General features: G+C 65.1%; 1 protein-coding gene across 1 annotated transcript; it reads right to left on the bottom strand.

The window, feature by feature from the left end:
• Positions 1 to 475: 475 nt before the first annotated feature.
• PLD3 (phospholipase D family member 3) lies at positions 476 to 13,406 on the bottom strand. The gene is made up of 12 exons (XM_075915552.1): positions 13,292 to 13,406; positions 10,342 to 10,420; positions 9,097 to 9,162; positions 7,532 to 7,671; positions 7,141 to 7,324; positions 6,474 to 6,594; positions 5,515 to 5,642; positions 4,372 to 4,572; positions 4,049 to 4,188; positions 2,991 to 3,156; positions 2,492 to 2,591; positions 476 to 1,876 (listed from the first exon to the last, which is right to left on the bottom strand). Exons 2-12 carry the CDS (start codon positions 10,366 to 10,368, stop codon positions 1,662 to 1,664), a joined length of 1,488 nt encoding a protein of 495 aa, XP_075771667.1. The 5' UTR covers positions 10,369 to 10,420; positions 13,292 to 13,406; the 3' UTR covers positions 476 to 1,661.
• Positions 13,407 to 13,827: the final 421 nt, after the last annotated feature.

Below are 13,827 nucleotides of genomic sequence, written 5' to 3'. Positions count from 1 at the left end.
CCAGCAAAACAGGATGAGTCACTATGCAAACCAGTATGGCCAGACACCCCCCATGGAGAGGAACAAAGGAAGGTGGAATGCTGCCCTGGCTGGGGGGCAGGGCTGGAAGGGGGTTAGTTAGTGGCTGGCTGGCTGGGAGCATGGAGGAGACAGCCTAGGGAAAGGGGCTGGAGTTTAGGGGCCCGGTCTCCCCCATCTCAAGGGGGCCTGAGGCATCCTAGCCCAGCTCTGTGACCAGATTACATCTGTGCTGTACTGTATCCTGGAGAGGCAATAAACTTCCTCTATTCCATCGGCTGGTGCAGTCTGATTGTGCCATTTCAGGGTGCAGGAGACGGGGGACCCCCAACGCGCCGTCACAGCCTCACTTTCCTATGGCTGGCCTGAACACTGTCTGTTTTTTGATGGTTTCTATCGACTGTATAATTAACTTTGCTTGGTGTAAATCAATTGACAGGGTGAAGTATCACGGGTTAGGGAATTACGCAGCGTGTTAGGGTTGGTGAGTAAAATAATCGGTCGTGGTAGAGCTAAGCAGGACTCAAGTTTCACTCTATAAACTGGGGTCCACAAAGGAGACCAGCAAGACAGGAGGAGGAGGAAGAGACAGCAGAGGGAGGGAAGACCCGGCAGAAGAACCAGCCCCCAAGACGCAGCATACGACTCCTCTGCACGACCGGGATGGGCAGCGACTGGACGAGACCGACCTGGCCTGGCCGCCTGTGAGGTAGTGTGGGCCACCTCTGCTGTCTGTAGCACGACCCAGCAGGGCAGGGGGTGAGTCATTATGCAAAGGGGGCTCCAAACCTGTCTGACCAGCTACCCCCCAGGGGGAGAAACAAAGGAACGTGGAATGCCGTCCCTGGCTGGGGGCAGGGCTGGAGGTGAGGGGGTTAGTCTCTGTCTGGTATCATGGAGGAAGCAGCCTAAGCAACAGGCTGGGGTTTAGGAGCTAAGACCCCCCCCCCATCTCAAGGGGGGCTGAGGCATCCTAGGCCTGCCCTGGAACCAGATGACATCTGTGCTGTGCTGTATCCTGGAGAAGCAATAAACTCCCCTGTTCTACTGGCTGGTGGAGTCTGTTCGTGCCACTTTGGGGGTGCAGGAGACGGGGAAAACCCCTACGCATCGTCACACCACCAGGGGAAGTTCTTCTGCCTGGCTCAGGCTGGGGCTTTGGGTGCTTGGCACGTGCGGTCTGCTGGCCTGGGAATTGCTAACCCACAGAGAGTGAGGCCATTACTGTGGGAGGCTAGTTCAGTGGTGAAAGCTGCTGAGAGTTACGCCCTGAACCCTCGGAATTGGCTGAGGGGGATTTCCATGAACAGGGTTGCACCTTGAGCCCTAGGGACGGGGAAAAGGGGGGGCGTACGGCATGGGAGTGACAGGGATTTTGGGGCGGGTACTGCAGAGAGAAGGAAGCCGCGTCCCTGGGCTGGCTGGGCTGTTAGTGTTGGCGGACGGGGCGTCCTTGCGTGCCAGAGAGCCACCAGAACTCAAAACAAGGCTAACGCCATTGCAGATCCAACCAACCGCCAGGCGACACCGCAAGGGGCGTGCCAGGCCTGCCGCGCTTGCCGTGTCGGGGAGGCCGGGCTGCCCTGACGTGCGTCCTGGACACGCGGTGGCTCTGTGAGGCCAGCCTCTCCTCCCATCCGTCCTCAGCGGGCAGCCGCCTCGTGAGGGCGGCAGAGGGTTTCCCACTGGCCCACGGTGCGGATGTCCCTGCTGTATTTGGAGCTCCAGTCCCGTTGGAACACAGCCTGGAGCTGCGCCTGCACCGTGGCCTCGCCCTGCGGCTTGGCGTCGCTCTGGTTCACCACCAGCGCCGATCCCGCCGTTCTGACAAAATAGTCACCGGACCAGTTGGAGGTGCCTTCAGGGAGGAGAAGAAAGCTCATGGCACCTGCCGGCCCTATGGCCATTAGCAGAGACATCCCTTGGGGGGTGGGGCCCGAGACACCCCCCTTTGACTCAGGCCCCTCCTTTTCCTGCCCCTGCCTTGCCTCCCCCGCCAGCCCTTCCCCCAACCCCTTCCCCCAAGTGACACGAGCCAGGGGATTAGTAGGGGGCCTGGGACCGGCAGCGGGGGTCGCCCCCCATTCCCTCCCGGCCCCACACTCATCCAGGTGGCGGGAAGCAGAGCAGGCTGGGGCCTGGTTGCTCCATCTCCCGTCTCCGTGGTGACTGCAGGCGCCCGACACCAGCCTGCTCCCCAGCGTTTCCTCGACTTGCCGTTAGCCCACCATCTGCAGCCAGGGCGTCCTCTCCTCGGGGCCTCACGCGGCGTGGCCCCTGCCCTCCCAGCCGCCAGCATCACAGCGCCCGCCTGCTCGGGCCGGGACCGCCCCTCTGGGGTACAGACCGCCAGCGGTCCCATACAGCCGCGCACAACGGGCGGGGAGAGGGCCTGTCAGTCTTATGAGGAAGGACGGACACAGGAGGGAGGAGGGTGGCTCGGCGGCAGGCTGATCCTCCGGGCTCCACTCACCGATATAGGCCGCCTTGTCGGTGACCATGTACTTGTTGTGGTTGACTCGGGCGTAGGGGATCTTGGCTTGTGCTTCCGTGACTGGGACCGTGAAGAGTCTCTGCCGAGGGGAGGGGGGAAAACAAAGACCCCCGAGGATGAATGGCAGATGGCGTCCGTGCAAGGCAAACTTCTGCTGCCCAAGAGCCGGGCAGGGTGAGCCAGCTCAGGCCCGGGAGCCGGATCGGGCCCGCCCAGCTGATTGGCAGCGTGTGCCGACTTACAGCCGCGCTGGGGGTCCAGCTGCCCCCGCACCTTGCTCCGTCCTGCAGCCCAGCTGCTCCCAAGATTCTCCCGCCAGCTGTGCGGGGGGAGGGGATGCTGAAGTCAGGGTGCGCCCCTGCCGCTGCACCCCATAGAGGGAAACACCCAGGCAGCCGAGCGGCGCCAATCTGACGCCTGTGACTCGGATCCCTGGACTCCGGGATTCCCGACCCCCTCAGCGCGGGGTGCCACTCACCACTTCCACGGCGTAGTGCGTCTCGTTGTCGCTCATGGCCGCCAGAGACCGCAGGAAGGGAAACATGGCCGCCTTGGAGTGCGGCCAGCAGCCGACCAGCAGCCGAACGCGGACGTGCCGCTCGTAGGCAGCTTTCCGCAGATGATCGTCAACGGTTGGCCAGTACCTGGGGAAACAAACAGCGCCGGCCCCCTGCCTCGCTGAGCTCCGAGCGACCCCTCCGGTCCTTTCAAAATCACCTTTTTAATGTGCTGGCCTGAGCTTTCGGAAGGAACGTGTGGTTTTGGGGGGCCCTTTAGGGCGGCTCGGTTTGGGCCCCTGTGACGTAGTGGGGGGGCTGCCTGCTCTGTAAGCTGGGGTTCCCCTGCGCTGTGAGATGTGATTCCCACCGACTCACCCGCATGTGGATTGGCCCAGACACCTACTCCCGGCCTGAGCAGATAACAAGGGTCTTCCCAGGGGAGAGACAAAGGAAGGGAGGAGGAGACGGACACCTGGCTGGGGGCAGAGCCTGGGAGCTGGGCAGTTCCTGGCTGGGAAACATGAAGGGAACAGACTAAGCTGGGTGCTGAGGGTTGAGGGGGCGATGGACCCCCTAGCCCGAGGGGTCTGAGGCATCCGGGCCCTGACTCCTGTAACCATCATGTCTATGCTGTGCTGTATCCTGGAGAAACAATACATCCTCCCTGTTCTACTGGCTGGCGGAGTCTGTTCTGGCTGCTACGGGGGTGCAGGATCGGGGGAACCCCGACGCGCTGTCACAGCTCCCCAAAGCACAAGTCCTGCGGCCGACGGGGCCATGGGGTTTACCCAGGCTGTTCCCAGCAGCGGGCGCGGCGCGGAAGAGGCCAAGAGCTGATCAGATGCAGACGCAGGAGCCCAAGAGGAGACCAAAGTTGGGAGGAGCCTGAGGAGTGCAGGATCCCAGCCCTGCCCTGGTTACTGAATTCTGCTCCCACCCCAAGCCCGCTGCTGCCCGTGGCTTCCGTGCCCACCATGGCACACCCGGCGCGGGCTCGTCCGGAGAGCTACAGCCCAAAGCGCTGCCGGGGCTTTACCTCCGGGGGTGCGAGAACTCCATGGTGGGCAGGTAGCTCATGACGGCGATGTGCACGAACTCGCTGGCGGCGTCGATGACGCTGAGCAGAGCCTGGAGGTCCTCCGTCCGTCCCGCGGCACACAGGGCTGGCGGGGCGCTCTGGGCATGGCAGAGAGGGGAAAGCTGACGGCTGCAGGAATGTCTCTCTCCACGTGCAGCGCTGCCTGGCTGGGCAGGAGCATTGCGGGAGGCAAGGCAAAGAACCGGACCAATGAACCGTTCGGCGGGGGCCAAGCCGACTCGAAACCCAGGGGGAGGAGCGGTGGAGGGTTCCCCACTTACGGAAAGGTACACCCTGGCGTCCGTCCCGTTCAGCTGCACCTCCAGCGGCGTCTCCTTGTTGTACGGGGTGGAGTAATTGGCCGGCCAGGGCGACGGGATGGAGGCGTCCGGCACCCCGAGAACCCAATAGGCTTCAAACATCTTCCCCAAGTCCTTGGCCAAGCAGCTGCAGTTGTAGACAGCCGCACCCAGCTCCTTCACCTGCGGGCAAGCAGCAGAGAACGCAGTGCAGCTGGCCGGCCCACGAAATTCACAGCCGCGAGTTTCTTTGGCGGGAGGGTTCCAGTCTGTTAGGGGTTCCTTCTGCCCCTTCTCCCCAGCTAATCTCGCTACATAACATAAGAACTAATTTGCCTGATACTAGCGTTAGATTTCCCCATCTGTAATTGCCAGGATCACCTCGGGAGCCCTTTGTAAAGACTGGCATCACGTTAGCTATTTTCCAGTCATCGGTGCAGAAGCTGGTTTAAAGGATGGGTCACAAACCACGATTAATGGTTCTGCAATTTCACACGTGAGCTCTTTCAGAACTCTCGGGTGAATGCCGTCTGGTCCCGGGGACGTGTTACTGTCCGGTTAATCCATTTGTTCCCAAACCTCCTCTAATACCACCGCAATCTGGGACAATTCCTCAGATCTGTCACCTACAAAGAACGGCTCCGGTCCGGGAATCTCCCTCACAGCCTCAGCCGTGAAGACCGAAGCAAAGAATTCATTTAGGGTGTGCCGAGGTTCTCACGTGGGCACCACAACACCTGGGCGCCCCAAAGGGTCCGAGTCAAACCTGGCCGGGGGGGGGGGGGGGGATACACTGAAGGCCTTGCCAGGGGCCCCATGCTCTTTGCTCTGCCGATGCTTTGACTTTCCTGGGCAGCCCCCGGCATTCCCGTGCCCCCCAGGCGTGGCCATGAACAATCCTGGATGTCAGAGACCAACACCCTGGGTCTGCAGCGAGGCCCGTGCAGCTGGACTCCTGCCGTTGACTTCTGGGCTGTGGGCCGTAGCAGAACTGGGGCGTCCCGGCCGTAAGGGACACCCGCTCTGCTTTCCCTACCACCAACGCCTAACTGCACCCCCTCCCCTCCAGCCGGAAGAGCAAGCGTGCGGCGCCCGTGAGGCGAAAGCCCCCGGGAAGGGCCTTACCTGGGTGAGGGAGCGCCAGTCCATGTTGGCGCTGCCCAGATAGACGTGGGTCTCGTCCACAATCCAGAACTTGGTGTGCAGCACCCCGCGCGTCAGCCGGCGCATGTCGACCTGGCGGACAGAGGCCCCTGGGGTACGGCAAAGACGGGGGCTCGTTTACGGCCGGGATCCCGGGATCCGGCCTCCCCTCCGCGCCGAGCGGAACAGCCCCTCGGACAGCTGCACAGGCACCGAGGGGGCAGACCCGTGCGTGGTTTGTGTGCGTGTCAGTGGGGGCATTCGGGGGCTTCTGCCTGATCCCCGCCAGGGCATGGGAGGAGGGTAGGCGGGGCTGGGCAGGCAGTGAGGAACCCACAGCGCAGTCCCCCCCCCCAGCACACCTCCCCCCCACACACTGTAAGTCTGAGGGGCAGCCCTGGCCCAGGGAATAAGAGCCAGAGCCCGGAGCAGCTGATGGTATCACAGTGCCAGCAGGAGGCGTGGCCAGGGAGCCCCATGCGAGGAGGGGCAGCAGGAAGTACCGCCCACGAGACCCTCAGTGATTGGCCACGCGTCCTGATTGGCCACCTGCCCCTACTTAAAGCCAGGACACAGCCCAGGAACTTGTGTGGACAACCACATGGGCCTCGGTCTGCTCCAATGCCAGACTTTGTCTGGTCCCTTGATCTCCGGTCCCTGACTCCCGGTGCTGTGTCTGTCTGACCTGGCTCGGCCCCAGCCTTGTGATTCCTCCACGTCCTGCCCGGCAGACCTCGGCCAGCTGCAACCACTAGACCCCCGGGTCCTTACGCTGATGGAGCCACTGCGGGGTGCAGGGCAGCCAAGACTGTCTAGTGAATGCTGGGTCCCCAACCCGTCCCACCTCGTGGGGGCCTGAGACTTAGAGGGCAGATGCTCTGCTCTTGCTGAAAGTCGGGCCCCGTCCGGGGGCCCCAGGTCGGGAGGCCCTCGGGTCTCACCGCTCTCCTCCAGCGCTTGCAGGTCGTCCCAGGGCTGCTCCGCGGAAGGGCTGCTGACGGCGACTCTCACGGAGACGCCTCGCTGGGGCAGCTGCCTCAGTTCTGCCAGGATTTCTTCCCCCTGGTTTTCAAAACCAGGAAGAGGTTGAAAATGCCAATCAAGCCAGAGGACGGCCCTGCCGACTCCCCTCCTCCCCTGGTCCAGGGGGGCCCGGCTCCGGGGTACCTGTGTGTGTTCCCTGGCCCAAACGCCGTCTGTCCACACAGCCCCGGGGAGCTCAGGGACCAGGGGAAGGTTCCCGACTTGGGCTGGGGCTGCTCTGGCTAATTCTGCCTTTGCAGCTCTGGGCCCCCCCTCTGTGGGAGGGGCGAGCAGCATCTCGTTCCAGTTTGGCCCTGGTCCCGTCCCCCGGACCCTAGCCAGCAAGCCTGATCCCGCCCCAAGCGAAACCAGGAAAGAGGCTTTTGCAGACGGGCCCTCGAGCGCCGGCAAATCAATGTTCCGCCCGGCAGCGCTCCCTAACCAGCGGAACCCTCTCCCCGCCTGGCAATTAGGCGCCAATTCGGGGCTGATTTCACTGTGGTTTTCTGCCTCCGCGTTGCAATCGCATTTCCGCGGCGGCTGCAGCCGGCGGAGCCGAGCCTCCACCGGGCATTTGCGATTTACTTGGGCCGCCGTGGCTTCCTGGGTGCGGGTGTCGTTGTTCGTCAGCGTCCAGTAGAAAGACGCCATGTCCACGCGGCTCTTAGCTGCTCCGATCAGGCTCCTCCAGGCCTCAAAGGTGGACGGGTTCACCGTGCCGTTGTCTTCGTACACCATTCCCTCGGGGATGCTTTCCACTAGCACGATTCTAGCCGGGAAGACAACAGCGTCACAGCCCTGCGCCTCTCGCTGTCCATGGCAGCCGTGCAACGTGGCCGTGATGCCCATGAGCGTGAGGAGGCGTGCTGGTGCGTTGCACAAGTGTGCACGTGGGTGTGCACGCCTCTGCCTGGGGAGAAGCTGAGCAGGAGGCCTGAGAATGGTGGGGGAAGATGCCCCGCCAGCCCGGGCTCACCTGCAAGGGTCACTGCATGTATGGTCGGCGTGCTGCATGACGGGCGCCCTTTCCCAAAGGGAGCGGAGCGGACACACCATGAACAGCCCGGCCACGAGAAGGAGCATGAGGCTCGCAGCCAGCAGGGTCCGGCGGGAGCGCTGGGGCGGGGGAGACAAGGAAACAGAGAACACAGGGTTGAGACATTCTGCTAAAAACCGAAGGCACGGACTGGGCCTGATCCACCATTCCCCTTTACCTGTGCAGCCCTTTGCACTAGTGCATACTGGGTGTGAAATGCTAGTGAATCAGGGTGCATTTTGCACTGGCTTTGCACGGGTGTAAAAGCCTGCACAAGGAGGCCAGGGTTAGACCTGCAGGGCCAGATTAACTCTTCTGGAGGCCTGGGGCTATTAGATTTTGTAGGGTCCCCGAGGCTCTGGGGTGGGACCAAAAAGGAGGGGTTCTGTGTGCGGGAGGGGGCTGTGGGTTGGAGCAGGAGGGTGAGGGCTCCAGGCTGGGGCCAAGGAGCTTGTAGTGTGGGAGGGGGCTCAGGGCAGGAGGAGGAGATAGGGGTGCTGAGTCTGGGCAGGAGTTAAGGAGCAGAATGGTGCTCAGGGCTGGGGGTGGGAGTTAGGGTGTTGGGGGGCTCAGGGCTGGGGTGGGAGTTAGGGTGTTGGGGGGCTCAGGGCTGGGGTGGGAGTTAGGGTGTTGGGGGGCTCAGGGCTGGGGGTGGGAGTTAGGGTGTTGGGGGGCTCAGGGCTGGGGTGGGAGTTAGGGTGTTGGGGGGCTCAGGGCTGGGGGTGGGAGTTAGGGTGTTGGGGGGCTCAGGGCTGGGGTGGGAGTTAGGGTGTTGGGGGGCTCAGGGCTGAGGGTGGGAGTTAGGGTGTTGGGGGGCTCAGGGCTGGGGGTGGGAGTTAGGGTGTTGGGGGGCTCAGGGCTGAGGGTGGGAGTTAGGGTGTTGGGGGGCTCAGGGCTGGGGGTGGGAGTTAGGGTGTTGGGGGGCTCAGGGCTGGGGTGGGAGTTAGGGTGTTGGGGGGCTCAGGGCTGAGGGTGGGAGTTAGGGTGTTGGGATGTTCGGGGCTGGGGCGGGAGGATGAGGGCTGGGTGGGAGCTGGCTACGGGGCTGGGGCAGGGGGTCGAGGTGCGGGTGCAGGCTCTCTGACCCCAGCCCCTTGCTTCTCTGGGTGGGGCCGCGTCCGACCCAAGACCCCTGCCCACCGGCTCGCAGAGGGGCGGTGGAATCCAGGGAACGGGGGGCCTGGCCCTGGGCCCACTTACCCCGGTGTCAATCAGGAGCATGTCCCGGAAGCCACGGGGGCCCCGACTGTCAGCTGGGGGGGGGGGGGGGCTGCTCCACACCAGCTCTGGGGCCGGCCAGGAGAGCTGCTCGAGGCCACGCCGCTGGGACTGGTGGATGTGGACGTGGTGCCGGTTCAGGGACTGAGCTGCCCCCCCCCCCCCAAGAGCAGCACATCCCTCTGGGGAGCGCCCTGGGAGCCGGCAGAACCGGCCCGGCCTGACGGGGCAGGCGGGACGCAGGCGGCGGCTGACTCGGGTTTCTGGCTGCGCCGGAGACACCTTACCTGCAGGGAAAGCTGGGAGGGCTGCCCCGGCTGGGAGGGCCCCTCCTGCATGGCTGGAGCGTTGTGCTGTGAGGAGGGGACAAAGCAAGACAGTTGGGTGCTGCATCTGAGCCGGGCCAGGGCGCCCGGACCCCGCCGAGTGCCGGGGGCCAGGCCGGGTGCAGTCCCTGGGCGTGGGCGGGCCCAGACTCCAGCGTGCCTGGCTCACAGCTCCTCCCGAGCATTGCTGGACCTGGTCCTGCAGTCCTTGGGTACCAGGAGTTGTCAGAGGCTTGTATGGTGGCTGGTCCGCCCGGGGACAACAGCCGCCTGTCACAGCAGCAGCAAGAGAGCTCGCGCAGACGGCCGCTGGCGGCTGACGGCTCCCGGGTGCAAATCCGCGTCGGCTCTGCCGGAAGCAGGCCTTTCCCTCGGCTCCGGCGCCTTCCACCCGGAGCAGCCCCCGGGGTGCCAGGTGCGGAGGAACCCGCACGTTTCTGCTTCCTCGTGAGTCCCGAGAGCCGCGGTGACCACTCCAAAGGCCCCCAGACAACGCACAAACGCTCCCGTATTCCCGGCACTAATTGCAAGCCCAAGCGTGGCCCGGCCCGGCTGAAGAGAAGCGAGCGCGTTCAGGCGCTGCCTCGTAACCCTGGTGGTTTCCCCGCCACTGGGGTTTCGTGGCGCTGGGGACAGGCAGGCGGGGAGTCCCTCCCCTCGGGGCTTGGGGACGCTTCAGCTGACAGACCAGGGAGCAGTTTACCTCGCAGCCAAACACAGAGGGGCTCTGGCAAGATCTCAGCCCAGCTCCCAGCGCGGCTGTTTGGCTGGGAATTTGGGCCCTGGTCCCTGTGGGGAGGACCCAGAGGGTCGAGACCCCTGAGGCCCTGGGTAACCGGTGCCTCCCCGCAGCCTCCAGGAGCTCCGCAAGGCGCCGTGGGGAGTTGTGGCCAAAGAGCAAGAGCTCCCTCCAGCTCCCGCCCCACAAGCCATGTAAACCCGAGCTGCAAAGCGGACCCTGGCTCGCTGCTGCCGCCTCCCCTTCCCGCCTGCCTTGCTCCTAACTCTTCCCTTCATCCCTGGCCCAGGTCCCGCGCTGGCCTGGCCAGGCCACCTGGCTGGAGAATGCACCATGCACTTCCGCAAGGCCCTGGCTTACACAGGGCTGAGAGCCACCTGAATTCAGCCCACACGGCGGCTCCGACACCAGGACCCCCACTGGAGCCGGGACGATGGCACGCTCGGGTGCCGGGTTCGAGGGCGTACCTTCCTGGCGGGTCCGGAGAGCTTCATCTTCCCAGAGCCTCGTCGCCCGGCGGCCCCGGACGCAGAACGCGCCGCACACCTGGAAAGGGCCAGACAGGAGCAGGACAGGGTGTCGCTGGGGTGACACCTCGTTTCATCCGGTGGTGGTGAGATCCGACTCACTTCCTGCTAACGGGGGGGGGGGGTCTCCCTCGCCCTGTGGCTGCCACGGCGATGCTCGCTGCGCCTCCGTGGCAAACGTGAGCCGCTCACCAGTCGGGGGGGGGGAGGAGTGCACCGAGAGTGGGTGCTGCCTGGGAGCCAAAACCGCAGCGGGTTTCTTCCTGCCTTCGCCCCCCCAACGGCGCCCGGAGCTGGGCTGATGCGTGCGTGGCCAATCCGTGAGCCAGGGCAGAGCCCAGCCGGCGCGCCTGCCTCTGGGGAAAGGGGCCAGCTGCCTTCGGGCCCTGAGCTCCACGCCCCTGCTACAGATGCCGGCAACGGGTGAAACGGGGGGCCCAGGATACCCCGGGGCGCTCTCAGCAGGCACCCGGCCGTGCCTGGCCGGGGGCTCTGCTTAGCTATTCTCAGCTGCGCCACGCAGAGCCCACACCCAGACCCGGCTGCGCTGGAACAGGCCGTGGGCCCCCCAGCATGGCTAGCGGTGTCAATGGTGCTCCGGGAAGCTGGCTTGACCCCGCTGAGGCTCGGGGCCACAGTGTTGGAGCAGGGCTGCAGTTAGGAAACACATTGGCCTAAGCATCTCTCCCTCTCGTACGCAGCCGGGGGCAGCCCAGCCCCCCGAGCACCTGCCCCAGCGCCCCGATTCCACTGCCCCCCCTCGCTGCGCCGGGACTCGCAGAGTGCTGGAGTCAGCCCAGGGCGGGGCCCGGGGCCAGGCGTGCGGGCAGGATTGCACAAGGGCTCACGAGGAGGCCTGGCCGCACCAGGGGCGAGTGAGATCGTCATGTGCTTCCCTGGCTGGTGACTCGGACAGCGGGCAGGAAGTGTCACTGCGGAGGGGGGCGGCCGGCACACTCGGGGCTGTCCAGAGCTCCCTCCTTGCTCCCCGTTTCTCCCCCCTTTCCATCTGGCTCCGGTGCCCCTCTGGCATCTCCCCAGGAGGGCCAGCCCCCCAAGGCTAACCCAAAGTTCTACTTTCTCTGCCCCCTTTCACGCTACCCCTCTCTCCGGCTCCTCCGTCCCCAGCGGCTCCATTCTTCCAGGCCGCCCCCAAAATCTCCTCGCCCTGTGACGCTGCCAACCGAGTCCCTGCACCCCCGGAGGGGCCTTTGCCTCCCGAATGGCACGAGAGCCGAGCACGGATCCTGCCGCTGTGGGGCAAAACGTCCCTATGGAGCCACGGAGGGGAAACACGACCCACTCCCGACAGCCTGTCGCGTCTGCCCCCCTGCTGCGTCTGCCCCCGGCATTACGCGCCATCCCTAACGTACAGCCCCCAGCTCGCCTCACTGGTGCACAGCACTGTCCCTGTTTTACAAAGGGGGAAACTGAAGCAGGGCAAAACTGCTCTGCGGAAGGAGGCGATCCCTCCTGATATTCACATTAACGAACCTGTACAGCCGCCAGAGCCCAGGCCGACGGGCTCAGCAGAAGCAGCGACGTGGACTATATTAATGCCATCTTACTGTGGCGGGTCTCAGATCATTTCAGAGACGAGCCGGGGGAGACGATTGTTTTTAGCGGGTCAGTGTGACGGGGGAGCCTGTCTCCCACCAACAGCAGCTGGGCCCACAACTAAATTATACAGGAATCTAAGAGGCAGACTAAGACGAGCCGGCGTTCCCTGGACGCTGTGCGCTTGTGCCACTAAGGAGAGAGTCCAGCACCGCCCAACGGATTAGCAGAGCGCCCATGGGAAGGTGTTATGTGTCTATTGGTGGTGCACATTTGCACATACCTTGGTGCATGTAACAAAATTTATTCCACGCATAGATGGAAAAATTAGATCTCGGCCGGTTGGGGTTGTGTGCGCGGCCCACGGAGTATGTTGTTTACTGTGGCCCAAGCGTGGGGTTGCCAGATTCTGCTGGTTTTTGCCTGCGTAAGTTTTTCCTACTGGTATGACTCGCACGTTCAGTAAGGGCCCGGGAAGTGAGGTGGGCGCCGGTTGCTCATCACATGGCCCATGAGAGCCGGGCGCTCCCTCTGCAGCCAATCACAGCGCGGCTACGGCCCCTTCGGCCCTGCCCGCAACCTCTAGGCACATGAGCGCAGTTGGCCAAACTAGCCGAGCCCGGGAGCCCGTCTTGGTTCCCACCATCGTGTGGCCCACCCAGGGGAAGGAGGCCCCTTTGGCTGGGACCCCGCTAGCCTGACCTTCTAAGCATGAGACCCTCCCCCTCCCGGCGCGAGGACTAGACCCCCAGACTCCTGGTTACTTGCCCACCGCTCTAACTGCTAGGGAGCGCTGCCTCTCCAAAGGCCCCCACCGAAGGGCTTTTCCTAGATTGTCCAGCCCAGCTGGCTTGGACGAACGATTGGCCCTGGGCCCCGGGGCCGCTCCCTGGACCTCCGGGGCGCGATGCCCATTGACAGCAGCGAAGGAGCCGGCTGTCGGCTTCCACGTCTCCCAGGCAGGTGCTGGGGAAGCGCCAGGCTCGCCCCGCAGCCACCCACGCGCCACCCGGGCCCCGTGACTGTGGGCTGAGCTGGGGCAGGCCCCACGGCACGGGACTCGCGAGGGGCCAGCTTCTCCGGTCGGTGTTGGGGCTGCCCGGCTCGGGGCGGCCATAGCCCCTGGAAAACCTGCGGGCCCCCCGCGGCTTCCCCCCCCCGGCTGCGGGGCTGCCTGATGGGTGCAGCAGCAACCCCCCCCCCCATGGTTTCCGTGCTCGAGGGGTGCCCGCCCCCTCCTTGCACGGGGGCCAGTGACATCACACGAGGTGCACTAGTGCCCCCCCCCGGCTGCACCGCCCCAGCGCCCCCCGGCCCTGCCCGCCCCACCTACCCGCTGGGCTCCGCTCGCTCCCACGCTCCGTCCCCGCGGAGCCTGCCCCGGCCCGGCAGCGCAAACAGCCCAGGCCGGGGAGGAGACTCCGGGCAGCCTCTCCCCGCCCAGGGGCGGAGCCGGCCCCGCTCTCGGGGAGCCCCCAACCCGGGGTGCAGCAGGGCTCCGCCGCGCGCCGCTGCCCGGGGGGGGGGGGGCAGAGATGGTGGCGCCCTGACGCCCCCCCCCCCCACGCCTGCCTGAGGCTCTGGGTTTGGGGGGGTTCGCGGGGGGGGGCAGAGATGGTGGCGCCCTGACACCCCCCCCACGTCTGCCTGAGGCTCTGGGTTTGGGGGGGTTCGCGGGGGGGGGCAGAGATGGTGGCGCCCTGACGCCCCCCCACGCCTGCCTGAGGCTCTGGGTTTGGGGGGGTTCGCGGGGGGGGGGCAGAGATGGTGGCGCCCTGACACCCCCCCCACGTCTGCCTGAGGCTCTGGGTTTGGGGGGGTTCGCGGGGGGGGGCAGAGATGGTGGCGCCCTGACGCCCCCCCACGCCT

Source organism: Pelodiscus sinensis, unplaced genomic scaffold (assembly GCF_049634645.1).
Source record: "Pelodiscus sinensis isolate JC-2024 unplaced genomic scaffold, ASM4963464v1 ctg34, whole genome shotgun sequence".
Lineage (NCBI taxonomy): Eukaryota > Metazoa > Chordata > Testudines > Trionychidae > Pelodiscus > Pelodiscus sinensis.
Note: the sequence above shows the minus strand (reverse complement) of the source record. Positions and strands in the feature narration are given on the sequence as shown.